This window comes from Capricornis sumatraensis, chromosome 3, assembly GCF_032405125.1.
Source record: "Capricornis sumatraensis isolate serow.1 chromosome 3, serow.2, whole genome shotgun sequence".
NCBI lineage: Eukaryota > Metazoa > Chordata > Mammalia > Artiodactyla > Bovidae > Capricornis > Capricornis sumatraensis.
In genome coordinates, this window is record NC_091071.1 from 62947219 (window position 1) to 62969039 (window position 21821).

General features: G+C 39.5%; 1 protein-coding gene and 1 non-coding gene across 4 annotated transcripts in view; both read right to left on the reverse strand.

Moving 5' to 3' along the window:
* OSBPL6 (oxysterol binding protein like 6) overlaps positions 1-21821 on the reverse strand; it is a 114940-nt gene that overhangs the window by 16580 nt on the left and 76539 nt on the right. For all 3 annotated transcript variants that reach the window (XM_068966823.1, XM_068966821.1, XM_068966820.1), the window contains 4 exons: positions 19295-19460; positions 15855-15988; positions 8525-8632; positions 6577-6714 (listed from right to left, as the gene is read on the reverse strand). In XM_068966823.1, coding sequence (XP_068822924.1) covers positions 6577-6714; positions 8525-8632; positions 15855-15988; positions 19295-19460 — 546 coding nt within the window. The remainder of the gene's footprint in view (positions 1-6576; positions 6715-8524; positions 8633-15854; positions 15989-19294; positions 19461-21821) is intronic.
* On the reverse strand, positions 18889-19031 carry LOC138077322 (small nucleolar RNA SNORA79). The gene has a single exon (XR_011144770.1). It is a non-coding gene; the product is annotated as a small nucleolar RNA SNORA79 (small nucleolar RNA).

Consider the following 21821-nt stretch of genomic DNA (forward strand, 5'->3'; position numbering starts at 1 on the left):
AAGAATGTGCAAAAAAGGAGACTCTACAAATCCCCACAGAGGAGTCAGGAAAGGTTGCTGGAAGAAATAATATTTTAACTGGGTGTTGGAGGACGCAGAGTTGCCCAGTTGTTAGAAGCAGGGAAAAAGCACAAGGAGAAGGGATGGTGGACAAAAGCAAAGACCGTGAGAAAAACATTTCTTCTAGGAATGTTAAGAAGTCAAGTGGCTGTAAAAGAAGACGGGGCAAAGATGAAGGGGTCTGACTGCAAAGGGCTTTTCATGTCAAAGGAAGGGTTCTCATGTAATTGTGCATGCGTGCGTGCTAAGTCACTTCAGTTGTGTCTGACTCTATGCGACCTGATGACTGCAGCCCACCAGGCTCCTCTGTCCATGGGATTTCTCCAAGCAAGAATGCTGGAGTGGGTTGCCATTTCCTTCTTCAGGGGATCTTCCCAAGGGACTGAACCAGTGTCTCTTATGTCTCCTGCATTGGCAGGCAGGTTGTTTACCACCAGCACCATCTGGGAAGCCCTCACATATAATCGTATGAATTATTAAATGCAAGGAAATGACAGAGTCATATTTGGTTCTCAGGAAGACACTCCGCAACTTGTCCTAGGGAGTGCAAATAACAGGATCCTATGTAGATCTGGATAAGAAACACTGACTGATTTCACTAAGACGCCCACAGTAAGGTTCATTTCAGGCAGTACAGCTGCATTTGGGAACCACATTTAAAGCGTAACAGACAAAATCTGGTAGATAATTTGGGGGCAGGGAAGAAAGAGTTAGGGATACAGAGAAATCGAGAATTAAGCCATTCTCTACATGAGAAAAATACGGAACTAAAATGAAACCAAGATTCACATAAGAATAAAATTAAGGCCAACATATGTATTAAGGGGATTTAGAGACAGAGCAGATAAGAAAACAAAGAATTACTGTATAGCCATTCAGAGGAATGGGAAAACCAATGTTTTTACTACAGGCAAGAAAGCTGTTGATACCTATTCACTGTCTTCAAAATGGAAATATGTTATATTTTTTCTGAACACAAAAACAGAACACTCTTATTGTAAAAAATCAGAAATTACATGAAGGTAAACAGATGATATGGAAATCACCTATCCTGTGATCTAAAAGAAATCACTTTCAACATTTTGTAGGTTTTACTCTCAATTTCAAAATGCCGATATAAACACACAGATACATCTATCTTTAGATACTGAAAAAGCAGATGGGTTTACATGCTATTTTATAGCATTCTGAATATACTCCCTTTCTCACGAAAACAGCTCTCCATTTTTACTTAATGGCAGATAGTTATATAACACAAAGAATTTAACCAACATTCATGTGGCATCCAGTTTTTTTTATTATTTATAGACAATACTTGGATGAACAACCTTGGAAACATTTCTGTGAATCTGCTTGGCAATTTCATGAAGATTTATTCCCAGAAGTGAAATTGCTGGGGCAAATGCGTCACTCTTAGGCTTCAGCCCTCCATTGCCGAATTGCTCTCCTGGAAGACTGTACTATATTAGTTTATTCTCACCATCAGCTTATGAAAGCACCCATCTCTCCCCCACTTAAACATCACACATTATCAATCTACATTAGTATCTATCTACCTAACACACAGAAAATACCTCTTTCTACAGTCTGAACTTCATCTTTAGTGAAACTCCCTTTCACACGTTTTTCAGCTCTTCATATAAACTGCATCTTTTTTTCTAGTTTGCAATTTCTTTTTAAATGTTGCTTATGCCAATTGATGGTCAGGTAAAGGTTCTAAAATTTGTATATAATAAACACAATCAGCCTTTGCCTTTACAATTTCTGAGTTTACTGCTGATATTTTTAACAGATTTGGGAAGAGTTGATACACTTAAGGAGACAGAATTATAGGCAGAATGATTTTATGCATAAATGAATAACTGTAGTTTTGTTTTTGTACTCTGAGAAAGGCCATAAAGATGGCAAATTGAGAATAAAGTCTTTTTCTGACTTGTATTTTCCCACTGCAGCAGGCTTCCATTTTCCCATGACTGCAACAAAATGGAAGGGTAAACCTGCAGGCCCATGAAAGCCACACTCTGAACCTTGATAGAAATAAAAAGTAAATCAAACTCTTCCATGTGATTACTCTGAAAAAACCTAATCACATCCAGTGATGTTAGCGGAAATAAGTGCCTGCCCCAACTTCATTCATATTGCATGTTTACTACATGAACGTTTAGAGGCTATAAACAGCCTATCCGCTTCAATTTCTAATTTCGCTCAAACTAATACATGGTAGATATGGTCCAATATCCATATCCACTAGAAGAATCTGTGTAGAATATAAAATAATTCTACAATTACAGTGGGTCTTTAATAAGATCTATATTATCGCATGTGTGAACAGTAGCTAAGGCTATATGAGGATACAGGATAATACACTGCTGTATTATAATAAAATGATTAATATATATTTACTTTCTCTCCCATGGTGAAGAAGTCTTGGAGCCAAATATTTCTCTTTAAGGGGTTGGGGATTCAAAAGAACTTGGGAAATATTTTTTTCTAAACGTGACTATTTAGAAAAATGCAACCATTCAGCATTGCAGAAACGCATTTAACAGTAGAGACAAAGAAGGAGATCATTCTGGAAATAAGAAAGAGCGTTTTCTTTAAAAAAGAGGAACTTATGTACACCCATGGTGGATTCATGATGATGTATGGCAAAACCAATACAGTATTGTAAAGTAGAAAAAAAAATAATTAAAAAAAATAAAACAGAGGTTGTACATTCATTAAATGAAACACACAAAGAATGTTCTCTCAGTCACAGAAAATGTTAATATAAGACAGCTAAGGCCCAGGTTTCTCAGATTAATCATGTGTAAGGTGTTAAGCATTCCTTCCTTCATTCAGTTAGCAAACATTTTCTGAGTTCTGGGCTCACAAGAATGTTCTAGTGCTGCGGACAGAGTGCTGAAATCTCTTCCCTCACTCCAATGGGTGAAAGTGAAAGTGAAGTCGCTCAGTTGTGTCCGACTCTTCGCAACCCCATGGACTACAGCCTACCAGGCTCCTCCATCCATGGGATTTTCCAGGCAAGAGAGAGACACACAATAAACATGAAATATATATTCTGTTAGATAGTGATAAACACTATGGAAAAAAATCAGAAGGGACCAGGCAAGCGAAAGGTCAGGGGCAAGGAGGAAATGGCAGCCCTGCGGTGTAGCCAGGGCATCCAGGGCAGGCTTCTTGCAAGGGGACTTTTGAGCAGACTGAAGCGAGTGAGCAATCTGACCGCATGGCCCTGGAAGTGTTCCAACCAGGGTGGGTGGGAACACAGAGGCCCAACAGCCTTTGTCAGCTGCCTTGTAGAATGTGCAGTTGAGCCCATCCTGCAGCTGCTACTAGATTCTCATGCATACAGTGAACCAACCAGATGGGCTGGCCAAGTCTGTGGTGTGGAGACCGAGGAGCTTTCCGGGGGCACCTCATCACAAGGGAACTCAGAAACCTGGACAGACGGAGCTGCCTCAGGAACAAGTCTCAGCCAAAGGGGAAGAGCAACCTTGAGAACACTGAGGTGCCTGTCACTTGGGCCTATCTCCTGGTCCAGCCTCTTCAAATACTTAAGACTGAGTGCTGTGATAAAGGGAAGAGATTTGAGTAACGAAACAGGCATTTTATGAAAACCTGTAACACACAGTTGCAAGGAACAAACATATAGTTCAGTTCTTTCCCATGTGGGTTGTAGGAGAGATTTACTCTTCTTGTATCAGCAAGGGACAGGGGGTGTCTGTAGTAAACTGACAACTCCAGGAAGTACTCTGTTGGCCTCTGGATGGCTCCAAAAGAACAGAGGTTCCAAGAGGCTGCAGCTGAGAATAGACTATGAGTCTCTGTATGGTAGCTAAGGAGTTTAGCGTCATCCTAGGAACACTGGGGAATAGAGATACCATCAGATTTTGCATTTTGGAAAGGTTAACCAGGCTGCCCGGTGGAAATGGATTCAAGGTGGAAAGAAAGTGGGCAGGAACACTAGTTATGGAGATGGACAGGGTAATATAGGTGGGAGCTGATGCAGGATTGAATGGGAGGAGTGGCAGTGAAGCTCTTCTTAGGAAAACATATGTATCTGAGATTATTTAGGTGACAGAATACAGAACCTGATGAGTAAATCAATGTGGGTGGTGGGTGGTAGGAAGGCAGAGGAATGAAGGGAAATACTGAGGAAATTCAGGTATTTGATGTGAACACTTGGGTAGAAAAGTACTTAGAAAGGCAATATGAGAAGTAGAGGTAGGCTTGTGTTTTTCCCCTTGGGGGGTGTGTGTGTGTGCATGCGTGCACACGTGTAAGGGGGTTGTTAATTACTTCATTTGGACATGCTGAATTAGAGATTCTGTAGAGCACCCAGATGGCAGTGTCTCACAGGTAGGTGGTTAGGTGGATCCCAAGCCAAAGCCTGCTTTCTCTTCAGACCAGCTTTCTTCCTGAGCTGTAGACCTAAATATCCACAAGGCTGCTGGATACCTCTGCTGAGAGGCCTGATAAGTTCACGGTGCCTTAACATGAATGGATCATCTCCATGCGCCTCTGTCCTTTACTACCTTGCCCCTCTGCTGGCCAATGGGCTCACTCTTTCCCTGTGGTGGCACCATCACCTTGCTTGGACCCATACAATAACCCACCTTACATCTTCATTTCTGTCTTGCCAGTGGGTGGTGCAAGTGACAACTGGGCACCCAGGCAGATGTGCCCCCAAGAGTTTAGACATAGGGCAATTAGGTTGCTCTCAGAAAGGTATGAGGTCACCAGATGGTGGGTCAGAGCCTAGATAATGTGCAGTCAAGTTTGCTTGGATAAGGACAAGCAATGGGATCCCAGAAAAGGGAGAATCAGAGAAGAAATAAATACTGGGAGCACGTCTCCAGCACTGTGGTCCCCAGGGTGGAGACTGACTCACAGACACTAATTCCCCACCACATGGGAGAGCATCCCTGTAATGGAGATGAAAGTTTGGAGCAATTACATCCTGGCCCTCGCAGCCTTCAGTTCACTTCTCCTGCTCCCATTCCTTCCTTGCTCACCAACCTCCTGACCATAATCAGGCTTCCTGGGCAGATTTGCCTCTAGGGAAAGAGACATGATCAGCAAACAGGATTATTTTACCTATCTGATAACATCAACTGTCTACAAATAATTAAACTAGTTTCTGCCTTATGAATGGGAATATCTGTGAATCTGTTAATCTATGACTTGGAATCTGACAGGCAGATGCTTAGTTTGATGTGGTAACAAATTTAGTACCTGATATAACAATTCTGTTTTAATTTTTCTCCATTATCAAAGTGATATGTGTTCAATATTTCTATTTTCTAAAATCACTCGTAATTCCAAATGTCTGAAAGGAACTACGACTAATCGTCAGGATGTTTCCTTCCAATCTATTTTCGATGCACACGGAAATAACATCTATCAATAATTTCATCTCCTTTTGGACTTCCCTGGTGGCTCAGATAGTAAAGGATCTGCCTGCAATGCAGGGGACCCAGGTTCTATTCCTGGGTCAGGAAGGCCCCTTGGAGAAAGGAATAGCTACCTGCTCCAGTATTCTTGCCTGGAGAATTCCATGAACAGAGGAGCCTGGTGGGCTATAGTCCATGAGGTCACAAAGAGTCAGACATGACTGAGCAACTAACACTTACTTAATTACTTCATTCCCTTTTTGTAAAAATGCATTACAGATTTGCAATCTCAAATGACAAAATTAAACAATTGTGTAGGAAAGAGTTTTGGTTGCTTCTCTCACGCCAAAAAAGAAAAAATTCAAAAGTGTAGTTGACCAAATTTCAGTAAAAGAATTTCTGCAACCTGACCAAGACCTTGCTGAGATTCATGAGCATGACAAGCAATCCAATAAATCTTTACTGGCAGCCAGTAGTGGTGGTGGTTTAGTCACTCAGTCGTGTCTGATTCTTGTGACCCCATGGGCTGGAAGCCCACCAGGCTCCTCTATCCATGGGATTTCCCAGGCAACAATACTGGAATGAGTTGCCATTTCTTTCTCCAGGGGATCTTTCCAACCTAGGGATTGAACCCGGGTCTCCTGCATTGCAGGCAGATTCTTTACCACCAGGGAAGCCTCATGGTAACCAGTGGTAACCTCCAAAAGCCATAATTATCCAACTAGATATATGCTAGATATTATGCTTCTAAAGTCAAATTCAGTCTCTGGCAAATAAGAATGGTATTTTTCTTATGCTCTCATTCTTTTTATATTTATTTGCTAGTCTCCTTCTATAAAGAGCTGTTATCACCTATCTGTTTACCCTGAAATATGAACTGTACAGGTATATCAGAATAAATCTTGATTCCTTCTTTTTATTCATCAAATTTAAGAGTATTGAGTTGGTGCCCAGAAGGCTAAGGGCTCAGTAAATGGAATCCATATAGTTTGCATGCTTTTGGCTTTGCTGCTATTCAGACATCTTATTATGATGTTAAAACCAAGTTCCAAAGTCTTGCTTTCTTTAACCCAAACTCATGGTCAGAAGCAGTTGGGGTTGACACATCCAGGAACCTTACCTCATTCTCTGATGAGCTTGCAGAGAGGAGCACTTCTTGGGCGTCGAAGAACTCAGAGACTGATTCTGACATGGAGAGGCGGCTCTCATTGGCTACTTGCTGTGACAGGGGGAGATTGACGTGGATTTGCTCGCCAGCCTTACAGGAGAGAAAAGTAGATGGTGTGATCGCTTTCTTCCCTCGTATGAATTGGCTATTTGTTCAAATTAGGCAATGAAGTACTAGCCAGATCTCTAGAAAAATTTACAGCATACGTTAAAGGACTGGTGAGCACAAGCAATTTTCACTTGCAACTGAGTAATGACCACTGCACAGGTTTCCTTTCAATATGCCATTTAGTGGACTGAATAACAGATTGAGCCCCCAAAATACCCTGAGTTGACTGTGGAGACAAGTTCCTTGCCATATGCTTTGGCCTGTCATTACTAGCCATATTCTAACCAGTATACTACAACTCAAAAAGTATTTGTAGAAACCACTGGCGATATGCTAAGAAAACATTCTATAAGACTAATTTTTGAGACAGAATATATTGATATAAAAAGTCACTTTCCAATATGATCATGAATTTTAGCCAATGAAACATATGATTAGAGTATTGATCCTTATTTTAAACAGTATTTTTATTCATACAATGATAGCAGATGATATTGCTTTCAAGAAAGCAATTTAAGTTGCAACCAGAAAAACAGGTAAGAGAACTTACAGTTTAAACATCTAGTACATCTAGTACACATTTTAAATTGAAAAGAAGATTCAAACTGAGACTGTCGACTAATTTTTAGATGATAAAATTTTAGAAATATTCTAGATTCTGGGCAGTTGAGGGGACATAAATATTATCAGAGATCACAGGACCCATGGAAGTGGATGGACACAGGGTCAGTAACTTACGTCCAAGAGAAGCTGTCTGGGGATGGTATTTCTTAAGCAGTTAGATAGCAGAACCCGTACACTTATGGATTTCTAGAAAAATGTATGTTTGGTGCAAATATGGCCTTAGCATTAGTTAAAACTCTCCCCTGTTACATGTATTACTGTTCAAAGTATGAATTCTCCTGGCTAAAAATAATTTTATCAAAGTGTTAGTTGCTCAGTCGTGTCTGACTCTTTGAGACTCTTGGACTCTAGCCCACCAGGTTCCTCTGTCCCTGGAATTCTCCAAGCAAGAATATGACTGGGTTGCCATTCCCTTCCCAGGGGATCTTCCTGATTCAGGTATTAAACCTGGGTCTCCTGCATTGTAGACAGATTCTTTACTGTCTGAGCCACTGGAACTACACACTCACATTAAGTCCAAATACTGAATGTTCTCCTATCCTCTTACTGTTTTTTCAAAAATTCTTCTGAAAAATGGAATAATAGTAGCACCTACATCAGAGAGTTGTTGGGGGTATCAAATGAGATAACACATGTAAAGTGGGTTAGCAATACCAAGCACAGAGTAAGCATTCACTTGACATGTGTTAACCATTAATTATTAGCATCATCACCAGGAGCTGTAGCAGCACTAATAATATTTTCTTAGCAAGGTCAGGTGACTTCTCTTCTTAGATAGAACTTTTAAAACAAACCTTAAGAAAACTTTAATTTAACACCTTCTCTGTTAAAAGTATTTGTTTCAACATTTCATGGACCATAAATGATAATGAAGATTTCAAATTAAGAGTGACAGAAAAGTCACAAGGTGGAGTATACATAAATTAAATAATCAGTAGCATGAGATGAACACAGGAATAAATAAAAATAGACAACCGATCACCAGCAATAAATGATGTCAAGCTCAGGTATATCCTTCACTCCAAAGAACATTGAACTGTCAGCAACACAAGATGTATGCCGGGAATTGTATTAGTAGTGAAAGAACTTTATAAAAATAAATAAAAATATGCAGTAGGTGTAGATGCTACAAAGTAAGTATTCTGTATCTATTAAAAATGAATCTTACCTCATCAGGGCTAGGAATAATATTTACACTAACAACCTGATCACAAATAATAGATTCTGAATGTATTCTGTTCAACCGGCTCCTTAGTTCAGCATTCTGGTTGAGTGCCTTAAAATAACAAAAACCGCACATGTAATTGCAAGTTATTGAGCAAACATAAAGCAGAACCAGCACACAGGTACACTTTAGACAACAAAGTCTAGGATGCTTTTAGCTGTGACTTTTGGAGCCACCATAGGCCAGATCCCACTAGTAAGAAGGAAAGAAATGGCTCAGAATTAAGGCATTCATTTTTCGCAATATAAGACTACTACTTAGTAGATTAGTGGGTTGAAAAGAGTTCAAGGATTTCATAAAATTGATTCATGGAATTTTCTCTCCTTTATAGTCAGGCCCACTATATCCAAGCCCAGTCTACCACCACATACATATAATATTTTATACCCTAGGATAAAAACTATTGATTCTTTAATTTTTTTTTTTCTTTTTTGGTTCCAGTTTCTAAAGTTTGGGAGTTGTTTCAAAGCCAGATGTCTTATAAATTATTTGTAAATGGAATGAACAATGAACTGGCTTTATATTTCTTAGAGCTATATTTTGACCTGGTGAAAGAAAACAGTTGGTGTGTTTCCATTTTCTAGGAGCACATAATTAATACCTATGACAGTACAGATCTAATTCAAGTGTAGACCAAAGCTGCCTTCCCTGGACAGTGTAGACATTGACAAGCATAACTAAGAGCATATCACAGAAAGGAAACTAAGCTATCTGCATCTCATGATTCTTAACACACCCTAAATCAGCATCAGTAAAACACCATCTGCTGTACCCCAGTTTAGTGTGTGTGGTGGAAAGGGAACATATTTACATAAACATGGGCTCCCTATAGAGGCCTTGGGGACAGAGGCTCGTGGATCACATCAGTGCATGGAAATCTGTTCCATATACAGAAGACACATGTAGCTGAATAGATTACACCAAGTCTCAAGTAAGACACCTCTGTGAGGACAAAGCCCAGTGAAAAGCTGGACTGCTCCTTTCCTTCCCATTAAATCCAGCAATGAGAAGATGGAAGTGAATATTTCAGAATGGAAGATAAATGTCAGGACTTACTGAAGAGTGAAGCTGCCCCAGGGAGTGAGGATTCTGCTTTTCTTCATAAGGAGTCAATGAATACACTAAACTGATACACACACAGATACAACAGCCTAACTCTAAACTTGTACCTATTCAATCACCCAGGATAAATGACAAAGTGGCTAAACTTCACACTTGCATTGAGCGGTGCAGAGTTCTTGAACATGGAGCATAGAACAGTCTCCCCTCTTTCCTTTCTGCTCAGCTTTTTTTTTTTTTGGCTACTCTGTCCAGCTTATGGGATTTTAGTTCCTTGCCTAAGGATCAAACCCAGGGCCTTGGAAGTCAGAATGCTGAGTCCTAACCACTAGACCACCAGGGAATTCCCTCGGTTTTCTCTTTTCAAGGAGAAAATTCTTCACTTACAGCTTTCGGCTTTCATTTAAAGTCTTTAGAACTGTAAAGTCTGTAAAATACGTGTAAAACAGAATACATTTGGTCTTGTGAGCTGTCAGGTATTGATGGATTAAAGGTGGACACATATCCTACAGCCATTACATTGCAGACAGGTGAAAATATGTGTCCAGTTCGCTGAGCAAACAGGGATGTGTTAGTGAGAAAAAAGGTGATTACGTTTTTAGTAAATAAATCATGTGCTTCCCAGTACCTTACATTCTGCAAAAGTGCTCAGGATCTTTTTGTTGGAACAAAATCTCAAACAGTTGAAATCTGAAACAAAAATACTGCCTCACTCCTATTTGCAACTATATATGCTTATTTGCTCTTTCATTGTTTTTCTGTGCACAAGTGTCCTGAAAGTCATCTTAGTCACTGCTATAATTGGACCCAGATATATTTTGCTGTCTTGGAAGTCGGAGGCCTTGTTGTACGTTGTTTGATGGTTTTAATGGCAGAATCACATCACTTCAGGGTTTCACACAAACCTCACCTAAGGGTTCCTCCAAAGTGACAACACCTTCTGTTGCCTCGGAACAAAGTTAACAAAACAACCCCACAAAAACTCACGGGCAAGGACAAGTAATTTTTTTTTTTTCCCCCAGCATGTGGGAGTTTAAAACACAAGTTTTCCATTCGTAAGGAAACTTGTAGAATTTGCTTGCTCTGGATATTTAAGAAAGTTAAACTCCCATGTAATCTCTCACCTCATCCAATATTCATGAAATGTGATCCTGCCTACACACAGGTGTGTGTGAAGGCACCACAAGGTAGCCTCTAGCTGCTAATATCAATAGGACATGAGGTGAAAATTAAAGAAATACTGTGTTCATCATATATATGCAGTGGTAGAAAAATGCTGTTACACAGCACAAAACAAGCCTGGAAATAAGTACTATTCCAACTCTGGCAACCCCGAGGGTGGAAAGTGTAAGCAGACGCAGAGCATGCAGCAGCCCGTTTGTGTGCGCCTTGCCAGGGCGGCTCCTCCTTTTGCCTCGGTCACACGGACCGCACTGCAAGGTGGCTACAAGCAGGCACCGTGAGGACTCAGGACCACATTTGTTACTTCCCTCCCTGAAGCTCACTACTGGTGATTTGTTAACACAGAGGAGTCCAGGTGATGGCAGGAGCAATACACAGAGAGCAGCTGAGGAGCCTGTACAGCGGTAAGGCGAGGGAAAAGGAGGCAAGTCGCCAGCCACCGGCGCCAGCCCATGAGCAGGAAAAGCCATGGAAACCTGCGAGGAGTAACACCGCTCTGGGAGTGGCAGATGGGGTCAAGGCCGAGCAGCAGGAAGCAGCCTCGGCTCAGGAACCATGCCTGGACTCTTTAGTAAGTCTCACACTTGCTTTCATGAGTGAGCTCAGGCCACAGCACAAACTCTCCACAAGGCACGCTCACTTTCCCACTCCTTATATGCACTCAAGTGCCATATACCCACGAAACACAGCATTCCTGACCAAGCTGTGAAGGAAGTTCCCATCCTGAAGTTCTGAGTCAGAATGAATTGCCCAAATCCTCACTTCCTTGGCTATTAACTACCATTTTCCCACCCCGGCAGACAATCTACCTTAGAGTCGGGGAGAGTCTGGCATAGCAAATGCATTCTACTGAATGGAACTGTGTGTTCTGGGAAGATTTAAACTCTTCAGATAAAAGCAAAACTGGTTCAAAAAGAGTAAGGATGTGAGTATGCCAACTGTCAAAGCTAGAGCTATCAAGAATCAAATAATGGCTAGCTCTTAAAAATCACTTTGTTTTCTATTTTAAACAAATACTAAGATAGTGTATTTGGAAAATGCAAAGAAGTAGAAAAATATTTCTAAAAATTCATATCTTACTACTCAATCAACCGACTTTTGGTAGCTTGGCATATTTCTTTCTATTTTTTTTCTTATGCATTTTTCACATTAAAAAATGGGAACCCCAGAAAATGGGAACATATCCTTCGCTATTTATTCTTGGTACACAGATATTTATTTTATGTTGCAAACTCTTCACAAATGTGATTTTAGTTAACTATGGAATAAGTGGTTATTTTTCTACTATCAGGCACTTATGATGTTGTTACTGATTTTTATTAGAACAAATAAAGCTGCCACGAATGTTTACGTGCATATGTTTTCTACTTAGATTATGCATATCAGCCATGAACCAAAGGACCAAAGCATAAAACACTTTGAAGGTTTTAAATAAACATCACCAAATTATGCCCCAAATGACGTTGATTTAAAGTTACTGGATAGCTAAAAAAAAAAAAAATGTAAAGGATTCTATGAAGAATATCTTCATAAACAACAAATTTGGCCAAGTCTCAGGGAACCGTGAAATTCAGGAACAAATATATTTAAAACATTTACTCCAACAAAGAATATTTATTTTTGCTGTATAAAATGTTGTAGACAGGAAGGATGATAAATACTATGCCTGGGATTTAATTATGCCACGTGCCATAAGCCAATTTTTTGCTTACATTCCCATACATATCACATTTCATTGATTCTAAGATGCACAGTTCTCAAAACTAACACCTCTGAAGCACTGGCCAGTTTCACTGAAAGTACTGTTTTCTTTCTCAGTAGTTCACAGAATGATGGCATATTGAACAATGAATGCCATACTGATTTAATGAAATATAATAACTGTAAATGGAGTACAAGAATCATTGTACTGTTCACACTTGTACGAACCCAACACCCAAAGCATTTAGCACAAGTTGTGCACAGACTCTGGGGTCAGAAATCAAACTAGTAACAGTGACAAAGTGTAATGCACTGAAGACAGACTCAAGTCATGCTGAGTCTTGTACTACAGTGATCTAGGGTGCTGAGTTCACATAGTCTTATTAAGTATTATTTGATTTTGGTGTTTAGTGCGTAAAATTATAGCTGACGTGAAATCAAGTCATTTATAAAAGGAGAGATGCCACATAAAATACCTTGTCCTACAGATGTAAATTCAATATCTATGCTGCCTTTCAGGTGTAAAAGTTTGCTTTTAAAGCTTCATGGGAGTAAAATATCAGAATTATGCATGTCACTGTATACCTATAGATCAGGGATGAAATATTACTATAGAAGAGAAATTCATTACACTGTTCAGCCTTGCAAATCATTACACACTCAAGGCAGGTAACAATTTACGCTGAGCATGTAGTGAAAAATGCTAATTTTATATATTTTATTATGCTATGTGCCTTCTAAAAGGATGATGGAATTTGCCAAGTTGTTATATTTAAAAGCTTTATTGAAAAGCAGCATTTTAACCATTAGACATATATCAAATAGGACTTACATCAAATAAAAAATAAGTTTCAAAATGTTAGACTAATCTAAGACGTTATTTAAATAGTCTCTCTTCTTCCCTTTCTAGGGGGAGATATGGCTTAGAAATCATTCATTTAAAAAAACCTGGGTTCTAACTGATGACATTTGAAGAAGGATCAACGATGTCTTTAGGCTACCTGAAATCACACTGTAATGTGAAATTGTATTAATATAAAAACATACTCAGAAAAGCTGTCTCAACATACTCCAGCTGTTTCATATCTTGTTCAATCCTAAATCCTATATTTGAAGAGGCACAATGAGAATAGAGCTAGCCAACCAGGATGGCTACATCAGTTAATTGTTTCCTATCTTCAATGTCTCCTTATCTGTTAGTTCTTTCCCTTTACGATACAAACAAACTGAGGTGACTGTGAAATTTCAAGGCTGACTTTCAGTCCATCTAGCATTATTTACTGCTAAATCAGATCCTGTTAACCTTTTTGTTCTCGAAATTATCAAAACTCTTTCTTCTTGATCTCAGTGGTCATTGCTATGTAAATTCGTCAGTGGTTTCCCCCGGCTTTCCATTAAAGGATTCTCTTTTCTTTTTTCAGCTTGTCCTTTAAATACTAATGTTCACTATGGCAGCACCCCTGACCTCTTTTCTTCTGATTGAAAACACAATTTATCAACAGCTATAAATTCACCAACATACTGGGATATCCACATCTTTCTCTCCAGCTTTGGCTTCTCTCCTGAGCCCTAGAGCTCAGGAGAAAATGACCCCACCCAATGGGAAGGTATATACAGACATAAGGATGTAAACACAGCCAAAATGCTATGTAACACAGAACTGGAAACATGGGATTCTCTAGTGGATAGGGTATAACTCTCTTTATGCTATACTGCTCCTCAGTTGTGTCTGACTCTTTGTGACCCCATGGACCGTAGCCCACCTGGCTCCTCCATCCATGAGATTCTCCAGGCCAGAACACTGGCGTGGGTAGCCATTCCTTTCTCCCGGGGATCTTCCCAACCCAGAGATAGAACCCAGGTCTCCTGCACTACGGGTGGATTCTTAACCAGCTGAGCCACCAGGGAAGCCCATTCTCTGCCTTACCAAGAAGCGAATAAAAAGCAAGCAAGCAAGAAACAAGCACATCTTCTTATTTTTCTTAGTACCAGCTTATTTCATACCACTAAGCCTTCGATCATTAGTACATCTGAATCAAACACTGCAACATGGAGGGGAACAAAAGTGTACTTGACATGTTTGCAAGATGACTCACAAGATGCTTCCTAGCCATTATTTTGATCTTCCTGACTTATGATCCTTTGTAGGGTCATGATTCAGTAGATCCATTAAGATGCACAAGGTGTTCAACAGATATATGACAGGAGATCAGGCCAGGAGAGACCATTAAAGTGTGCTTGTGAAGGAGGCCCTCTGCAAACTGGCACCCAGCTGCCGCTTTGAATGCGCAGGCTCTTGAGTTTCCAAGCAGCATATGTGCCTCAACTGACAGTGTTTAACGGCAAACAGCAGAAAGTGTGGCCCAGACAACAGCATTCAATAACATGAAACTTAACACTGAAAAGAAGCTGACAGTTCAGGTACATAGAACACGGTGAGATGGTTTAAGTCTAATTTGCAGGAACTGAGGGAAACTGTTCAAGCAGGAGCTGATCCACATGGAAAACCACTTACCCAGGATTTGCTTGCTCCTTCGCTCTGATCCAAGGCACCAGGAAGTGAACAATATTTTATGTAATCACTGAGTTCTCACACAAAATCAACAACAACATTGAACTCTTAAAGGAAATTTTAAAGGTGCATTTATAGACTAAGTGAAGAAAATATTTCAGAGGAAGTGGTCAGTTTTAAGAAAGCAGAAGTGTAGTTTTAAAGGATTTTTAACAGAAATTACAACCTTGAAATATATAGGGATTTGATTAGTATTAATAAGATCAACATAATATATATTAAGTAATACATATTATAGTGTAAAATATATACTGAAATATTAGAGTCTAGATTCAGGGAACATAGACAGGAAGAAAATCCTAAGAGTGCAAATCAAAAAAGAAAAAAAAAAAAAGTAATAGTAATCAGTAGTTTTCAACAGGTTAAAATGCATCATAAGTAGGAAAAATACTAAGTGTGGAAGATCTGGTAGATTTTGTCCGATGCTGGATTGGACACAGTCTGGAACACAGTTTAGATGTGTGGGTAAATCATGTATAAATGCATTAGTTTTTTAAATCAGGGATGGCCTTATAAGACCACAGATGGGCATTAAAATCAGCCAAAATAGAAATTATGTTTGCAAGCAAGTTTGGTTGATTGTCACTCTTACCTTGATCCCTTTTGGAAGAAAAGTGATACAATTTAATACTGACACTGTGATGGCTTGGGGGAATTTCAGACAAATGTGTCATTCCCATGATGGACTGTCTCCACCCCCATCATTGGCTTGGAGGGTTAGGAATGTGTCCTGAGAATGATACAAACACTCTCATTTACCTGCGACAGTGACTGTCGGAGTCGTGCCATCTGTGTGCTGTGGCCTTTATTGTGATCCTGCTCAGAAACCATCTGCTTAAGCTTCTCCTTCTCTATAGCTATGCTATTAAATGCAGACTTCAAGAGAGAATGCACTGGGTGGGGAGAAAAGTAAGAGACAAGGATCAAATGGATCCAGAAAAATAACAGAATTATAAACGTCTCAGCACTTGTAACTCATTCATGAATATTTTCTGGAAAGGTTATGTTACAATCTAATTGAAAGTCAGCCTTAAAATGGAATCTACCCCAATATCTAAATACAAAACAAATATGGGGATGGCAATCAATCAGGATGAAAGTTTTAGCATTTCATACCAGATAAGTCAACGAAGACCTGGAAGCAGCATATAAAATACCAATTATTAAATTCAATACTTAGAAACTAACCTATAATTCTTAGAAGGAAAAGGGAACAAGTTTTACTCTGCCACAGTTGATAATATTTGAGCAGTTATGTGTACAATGAAGTCTCATGCAAATAATTTAGAACTATCAAATTATCACCCCAAAGTGTGCATCCAAAAAAGGTCACTTTATGAGTCTTGCAAATATAAATCAAACAGCTGTTTTAGAAGTTGGAGCTAGTTCTTGCTGTGGTAGGAAATGATTTGGTCTTTTTTTAAATATTTATCAGAGTATCATTGATTTAAAATGTTGTGTTAGTTTCTGCTGTATAGCAAAGTAAATCAGTTATATAAATATACACATATCCACTATTTTTTAGATTCTTTTCCCATACAGGTCAATACTGAGTACTGAATGGCATCCCTTGTGCTATACAATATGCCCTTACTAGTTACCTATTTTATATATAATAATGTGGATATGTCAATCTCAATCTCCCAATTTCTCCCTTCCCTCTTCCCCCACTGGTAACCATAACTTTGTTTTCTACATCTGTGACTCTACTTCTGTTTTGTTGAAATGATTTGGTCTTAAGAATAATACTTGCATTACATTCTCAGCCAAAACCATCATGATATCAAAAGTGCTTTCAAAGAGTACAAACTACCAGTTATAACATGAATACGTTCTGGGAATCTAAGCTGCAGGATGGTTATAGTTAACAGTACCGTATTATTTACCTGAATTTGTTAAGAGAGTAGATCTCGAATGTTCTCAGCACAAAAATGAAATGGTAATTATGTGACATGTTGGAGATATTAGCTATCCTATGGTAGTAATTATTTTATAATATATAAGTATGTCAAATCAACATATATACTTGAACTTATATAATGTTACATGTTCATTTTATCTCAATAAAGGTGGAAATAAAGTAAAATAAAATAAAGGCAACTAAAAACAACCTCCACCCTCATTTCTGCATACCTAACAACAGACATTTGTATGTTTGGCAGTCTTTAATGTTGAAACACAAAAATGTTGAATTTGCAACTCTTATCTTTATAGTAACAGTTTCTGCAAAATGTAAAGTCTTCTAAAATAGGGATTTCCTTGTAAGAAAAAGGTTATTTTTAAAAGAAGTAGAAAAAATGTAGCAGAAAATAGGGACCAGAATTAAATGGTAAAAATAATGGGATCATAAAGAATGTACAATTCATTGATTTATGGGCTACATTCTAGTTGTCATCAATTTTAAGGTAATAACTTGATAGCTGAAATACATTAACCCAACTAGCAGCTCTAAAGGTGGATTCTCATTCATTTCAAAATCCATAATTTCTCCTAAAGAGTTCACTCAATAGTCATATAAAAGCCACCTTTTTCCCCAAGCATAGCTGAAAAGAAAATATGCTGTTTCAACAAAGGCTTTACAAGTCTGTTGAAACCTGGATTACCTAAAAGCCTCAGGAGTGCAACCAAATACACAAAGCTTTCCTGGGGGTACCTTCAAATTTATTCCTTTTCCTTTAGAAGCTGTGCTATATTTAATTCACACATTTGTTGCCTTATTTCACCTGTTCCTACAATCTTGCACTAAAAGCAAAAGTTACTGGCTTCCTGATCATAAATCTACGCTGTTACATAAATAATTTAGCATTGCTCTAGTCTAATGACATGATTAGCATTCGGCCAAGACGTAATAAAAATGTACAAGGAGTAAACAGGTGAAAGAGAGTTGGCCTTGCAGAATCTCAATTGAAAAATCTGTAGAAAAAAAGGGTGGGTGGGGGGAGAAGCTTTACTTCAGTTACTTCAGGATGGTGGAATGAAAGAAATCTCTGGCAGCACATCTTTGCTGATGGTTTGCGAGTATGCACCTTTGTTGTTGACTTCAGCTTTCTCAGAAATACCCTCAGTGTGCACCTCTTCTTTTCCCAAGTCACTAGGCGTTTGAATATTATGGGGGGTGGTACTTGAGATGTTCCACTTAACACACATTTTCAAGAATATTTTATAACCTATTGCCAGCAGCCCCAGAGGAAATAAATGTGAAAAATTCATCATAAGGTGTTAGTGACTGAAAACAACACAATGTCTTTCTCCTAAAGATTACAATTTCAAAAGACAATGACTAGGAAGGCACTATTATAAGGTAAAAAATGAATTTCAGTGGCTGAAATTTAGATACTTTAGCATTAAGGGGAGGGAATTAATTTAGGAGCTGCGGCTCTTCCTGGTGAACTAGCAGTGAAGGGACCATGCTTCAGACCCAGAGTTGGCCACTTCCGTTGCAATCCACTCCACTTGGAGGCCTGAGCTGCTGTGGAAGGGGAGGGGAGAGGGAGAGAGTTGTGTGCAGCCTCCCAGCTGTCCAACCAAAGTGCCAGTGAAGCCCCCTTGAGCCATTCAGCCAGGCTTCCAGCTAAATACCACGGAGGGAGGACAGAAAACTGCTTAGCTGAGCCCTCTTGATTCCTTACCCACAAACTGTAAAGTAAAATCAGTGAGTGCCATTTAATTTAAAAAAAAAAAAGGTTTCAAACAGAATCTGCTAACTCACAAGTATGTATGACATGATAAAAAAACAGATGCTGAATAGCATTGTGGGTTCGTCTGCCTAGCATAACATCTTATTTTTCTCCCTAAGTGTCTGACTTTGCAAATTCAGAGAATCAGTAGATAAGCCCATTACCCTAATATTCTCTGAGTGAAGAAAAAGCAAATTTTAATTTATGATGACCTAAAAGCCTAATGCCGGGCTTGAAGGCAATAGGAGGAACATCATCAAAGATAATACCCTTTTAGTCTCTCTGCCTTTTCTCACCCTCAATAATACTTTCTTTCCTCAGTCAAAACTGAAACCCTATGATGCGCATTTTTCCCAGGAGGCAGTCATCATATCCCACTGCGTTTTATCTATAGAACTGCAGTAAGTATATGAACCTTTTGACCTTGGCACCATGACCACCTAGACAAGGCTAAGAGAATGAACGGCAACTTCCCATCAAGGAGGAGAGCCACTATAGAGGGCACATTACATTTATTGTTACCTTTCTGCGCAATCAGACAAAATTCTTCTTGAAGCTTTGTATAATCCGTTGAACTTTCCAGAGGGTCTGTGAGGTGGCTAGGAGGGGTCTGAAATTCAATATCTGCACAAAGGTTGGGGTTGGAGGAATGTAAGCGAACTGGGGACATGGTGGCACTGAAAGGAACCTGAAAAGGGAGGACACAAATGATTAAAGAGCAGCAGCACACTGTCCTGCAATCTCTTACACAGAAAAGATGCATCCTATTCTCCAATATAATAGATTCCTCTCTGATGACACACTTGGAGACAGCACTCATCTCTTCTGCAGGTGGTTCGGGTGGGAAGGAATCTCAGTTTCCCGTAGTTGATGCAGCACGGCTACTGACTCACTGGCTGCTCACTGTCACAGGGAGAGACGATGACAAAATGACAGGAAGAAAAGGCATAATCCCAGACAGGCTTCAGCTCTGAACCCACTGAAACAATACTGGCAGAAAGCCATCTGATCTGTGATGTAGCTGACCTTCTCTCACAAAGTCTGGGTATTCAAGTCAGAGGGCTTTTTATGCTGACTTCTTTCTGAGCCTGGAGCAAGAATTCACTGAACAGGTAAAAATTCAAGAGGTGCATATACAGAAAGATTCACTTGCTCCATTGTCATCAGATAAAACATAAGTTTAATACTACATATAATAATGGCTTAAAGAGATCTGCAATTAAATTTGAAATTGACTTATCAAAATACATCTGTAAATGAAATATTATATAAATTAGTATAGTTACTTTGTATATGACATACAACTCTGTTACATACATGAACGTGGCTTATGAACTGGCCAAAAAGCATTAAGTAAAATAAAGTCATACTACTATCAGTTCAGTTCAGTTCAGTTCAGTCTCTCAGTCGTGTCCGACTCTTTGCAACCCCAGGAATCACAGCACGCCAGGCCTCCCTGTCCATCACCAACTTCCAAAGTTCACTCAAACTCATGTCCATTGAGATTTTGCCAAATGGCTAGAAGTTTCCTTGCCCTTGGATTTGGACTAGGCTTCTGATGGGTGGAGGCAAAATACTCCTTCTCTCTCTTTCTAGAAGCTTCTACCTGATCATTATAAATGCTGTCAGCCAACCATTCTTGGAGAATGAGAATGCCAATTCCTTTTATAAATCAGATCACCAGTAAACTCCCCTAATTCTTACTACACAGATATGCATTCAATTACCTTCAAGAACCAGACTTAGATGCCTCCACAAGCTGAATTTTGTATAAATTAAAAGCTAATTCACATCCCTCTAACAGAAAATACGCTGTAGGAGGAAGGAACCAATATTTTGTCTGATGTATAGGTATGCTAGAACCTCTTCCTTTCCTCATTTTTTGACTTAGCTTTAAATCTCATGTTAGAAAAAGGGAGGCAAAGGGGCAAGAGGGAGCAAGCAAGCATGTGCACAAAAGACACAGAGGATGGAGGGGAGGGAGAGACCCTTAAAAATCTAACCTGAGCTGCAGTTTGTGGGTCTGGGTGATGGCAGTTGAGGCTTAAGAGGGTCCTTAGGCTGCAGCTTGGTCCTGGCAAGGAGTTATTTATCTCAAAAGATATTCAGGCTTCCCAGGAAAGAAAGAGGGAATGAAGCTTTTTCCCAGATTCAGCTAACTTAAGCATGGTAATATAGGATATCTGAAGCATTTGTTATCTGGAGACATCAGAGTAACTCTCATCCTCCATGGGGGTCTTGGCTACACTGTACTGGGAGATGTCAATAACTTGTTTATCTCATTAGGAACTTAATTTCTGACTCTTCCAGAGAACAGATACCAAAGTGCAGATAACCCATTTGAGAAAATGGAGTCCTTGGGTTCAATAATTTGCTGGAATCCTATCCCGGCAACTTTATGACAGTAACGCTTGAGGTTTTCTAGGACATCTATAAGGGAATGGGATGATTTATGCAGAAGAATGTTTGAAGATAGATAAAGAAAACTGCTGACCATAACTGTGGCGATGTTAAATCTATTAACAGAAAGAGCAGACAGCCCAAGGCCCTCTAGGAGGGACAGAGAGAGTCCATGGAAGTGCTGGTGATGAGGAGGTCAGGGGCAGAGACTGTGACTTGAGGTAACAGACAGACCAAGGAGTTTGCAGATTTAAGGATGTGGTTTCAGGATACAAGGAACCAGGAGAGCATTTGAGAAAAAGAAATGTAGGTGTTTGATGGCGGAAAAATGAAATGTGTTGAGGATCATGTAAAAGGGTTTTATCTGCACTCACGAACCCTAACACTCTAGGGACTAACACTGTGTAGGAGAGTGGTCTCCTCCCTTGAGTGGGTAGGGAGGCTGAGGGAGAGGTGGTGATGGGAGGACCGGGTGCAGCGGAGGCCTAGGGAGTCCAGTGAGGACCCAGACTTGGTCCTAAGATAAAGGCCTCTCTATTAAAAGTTCAGTCAGACGCTGAGAAGAAAAACATGGCAAACAAGGGTAAGAAAGAGAACACATAACAACAGGTATAAGGAAGACACTGAGAATACACAACTCACAGAGCCC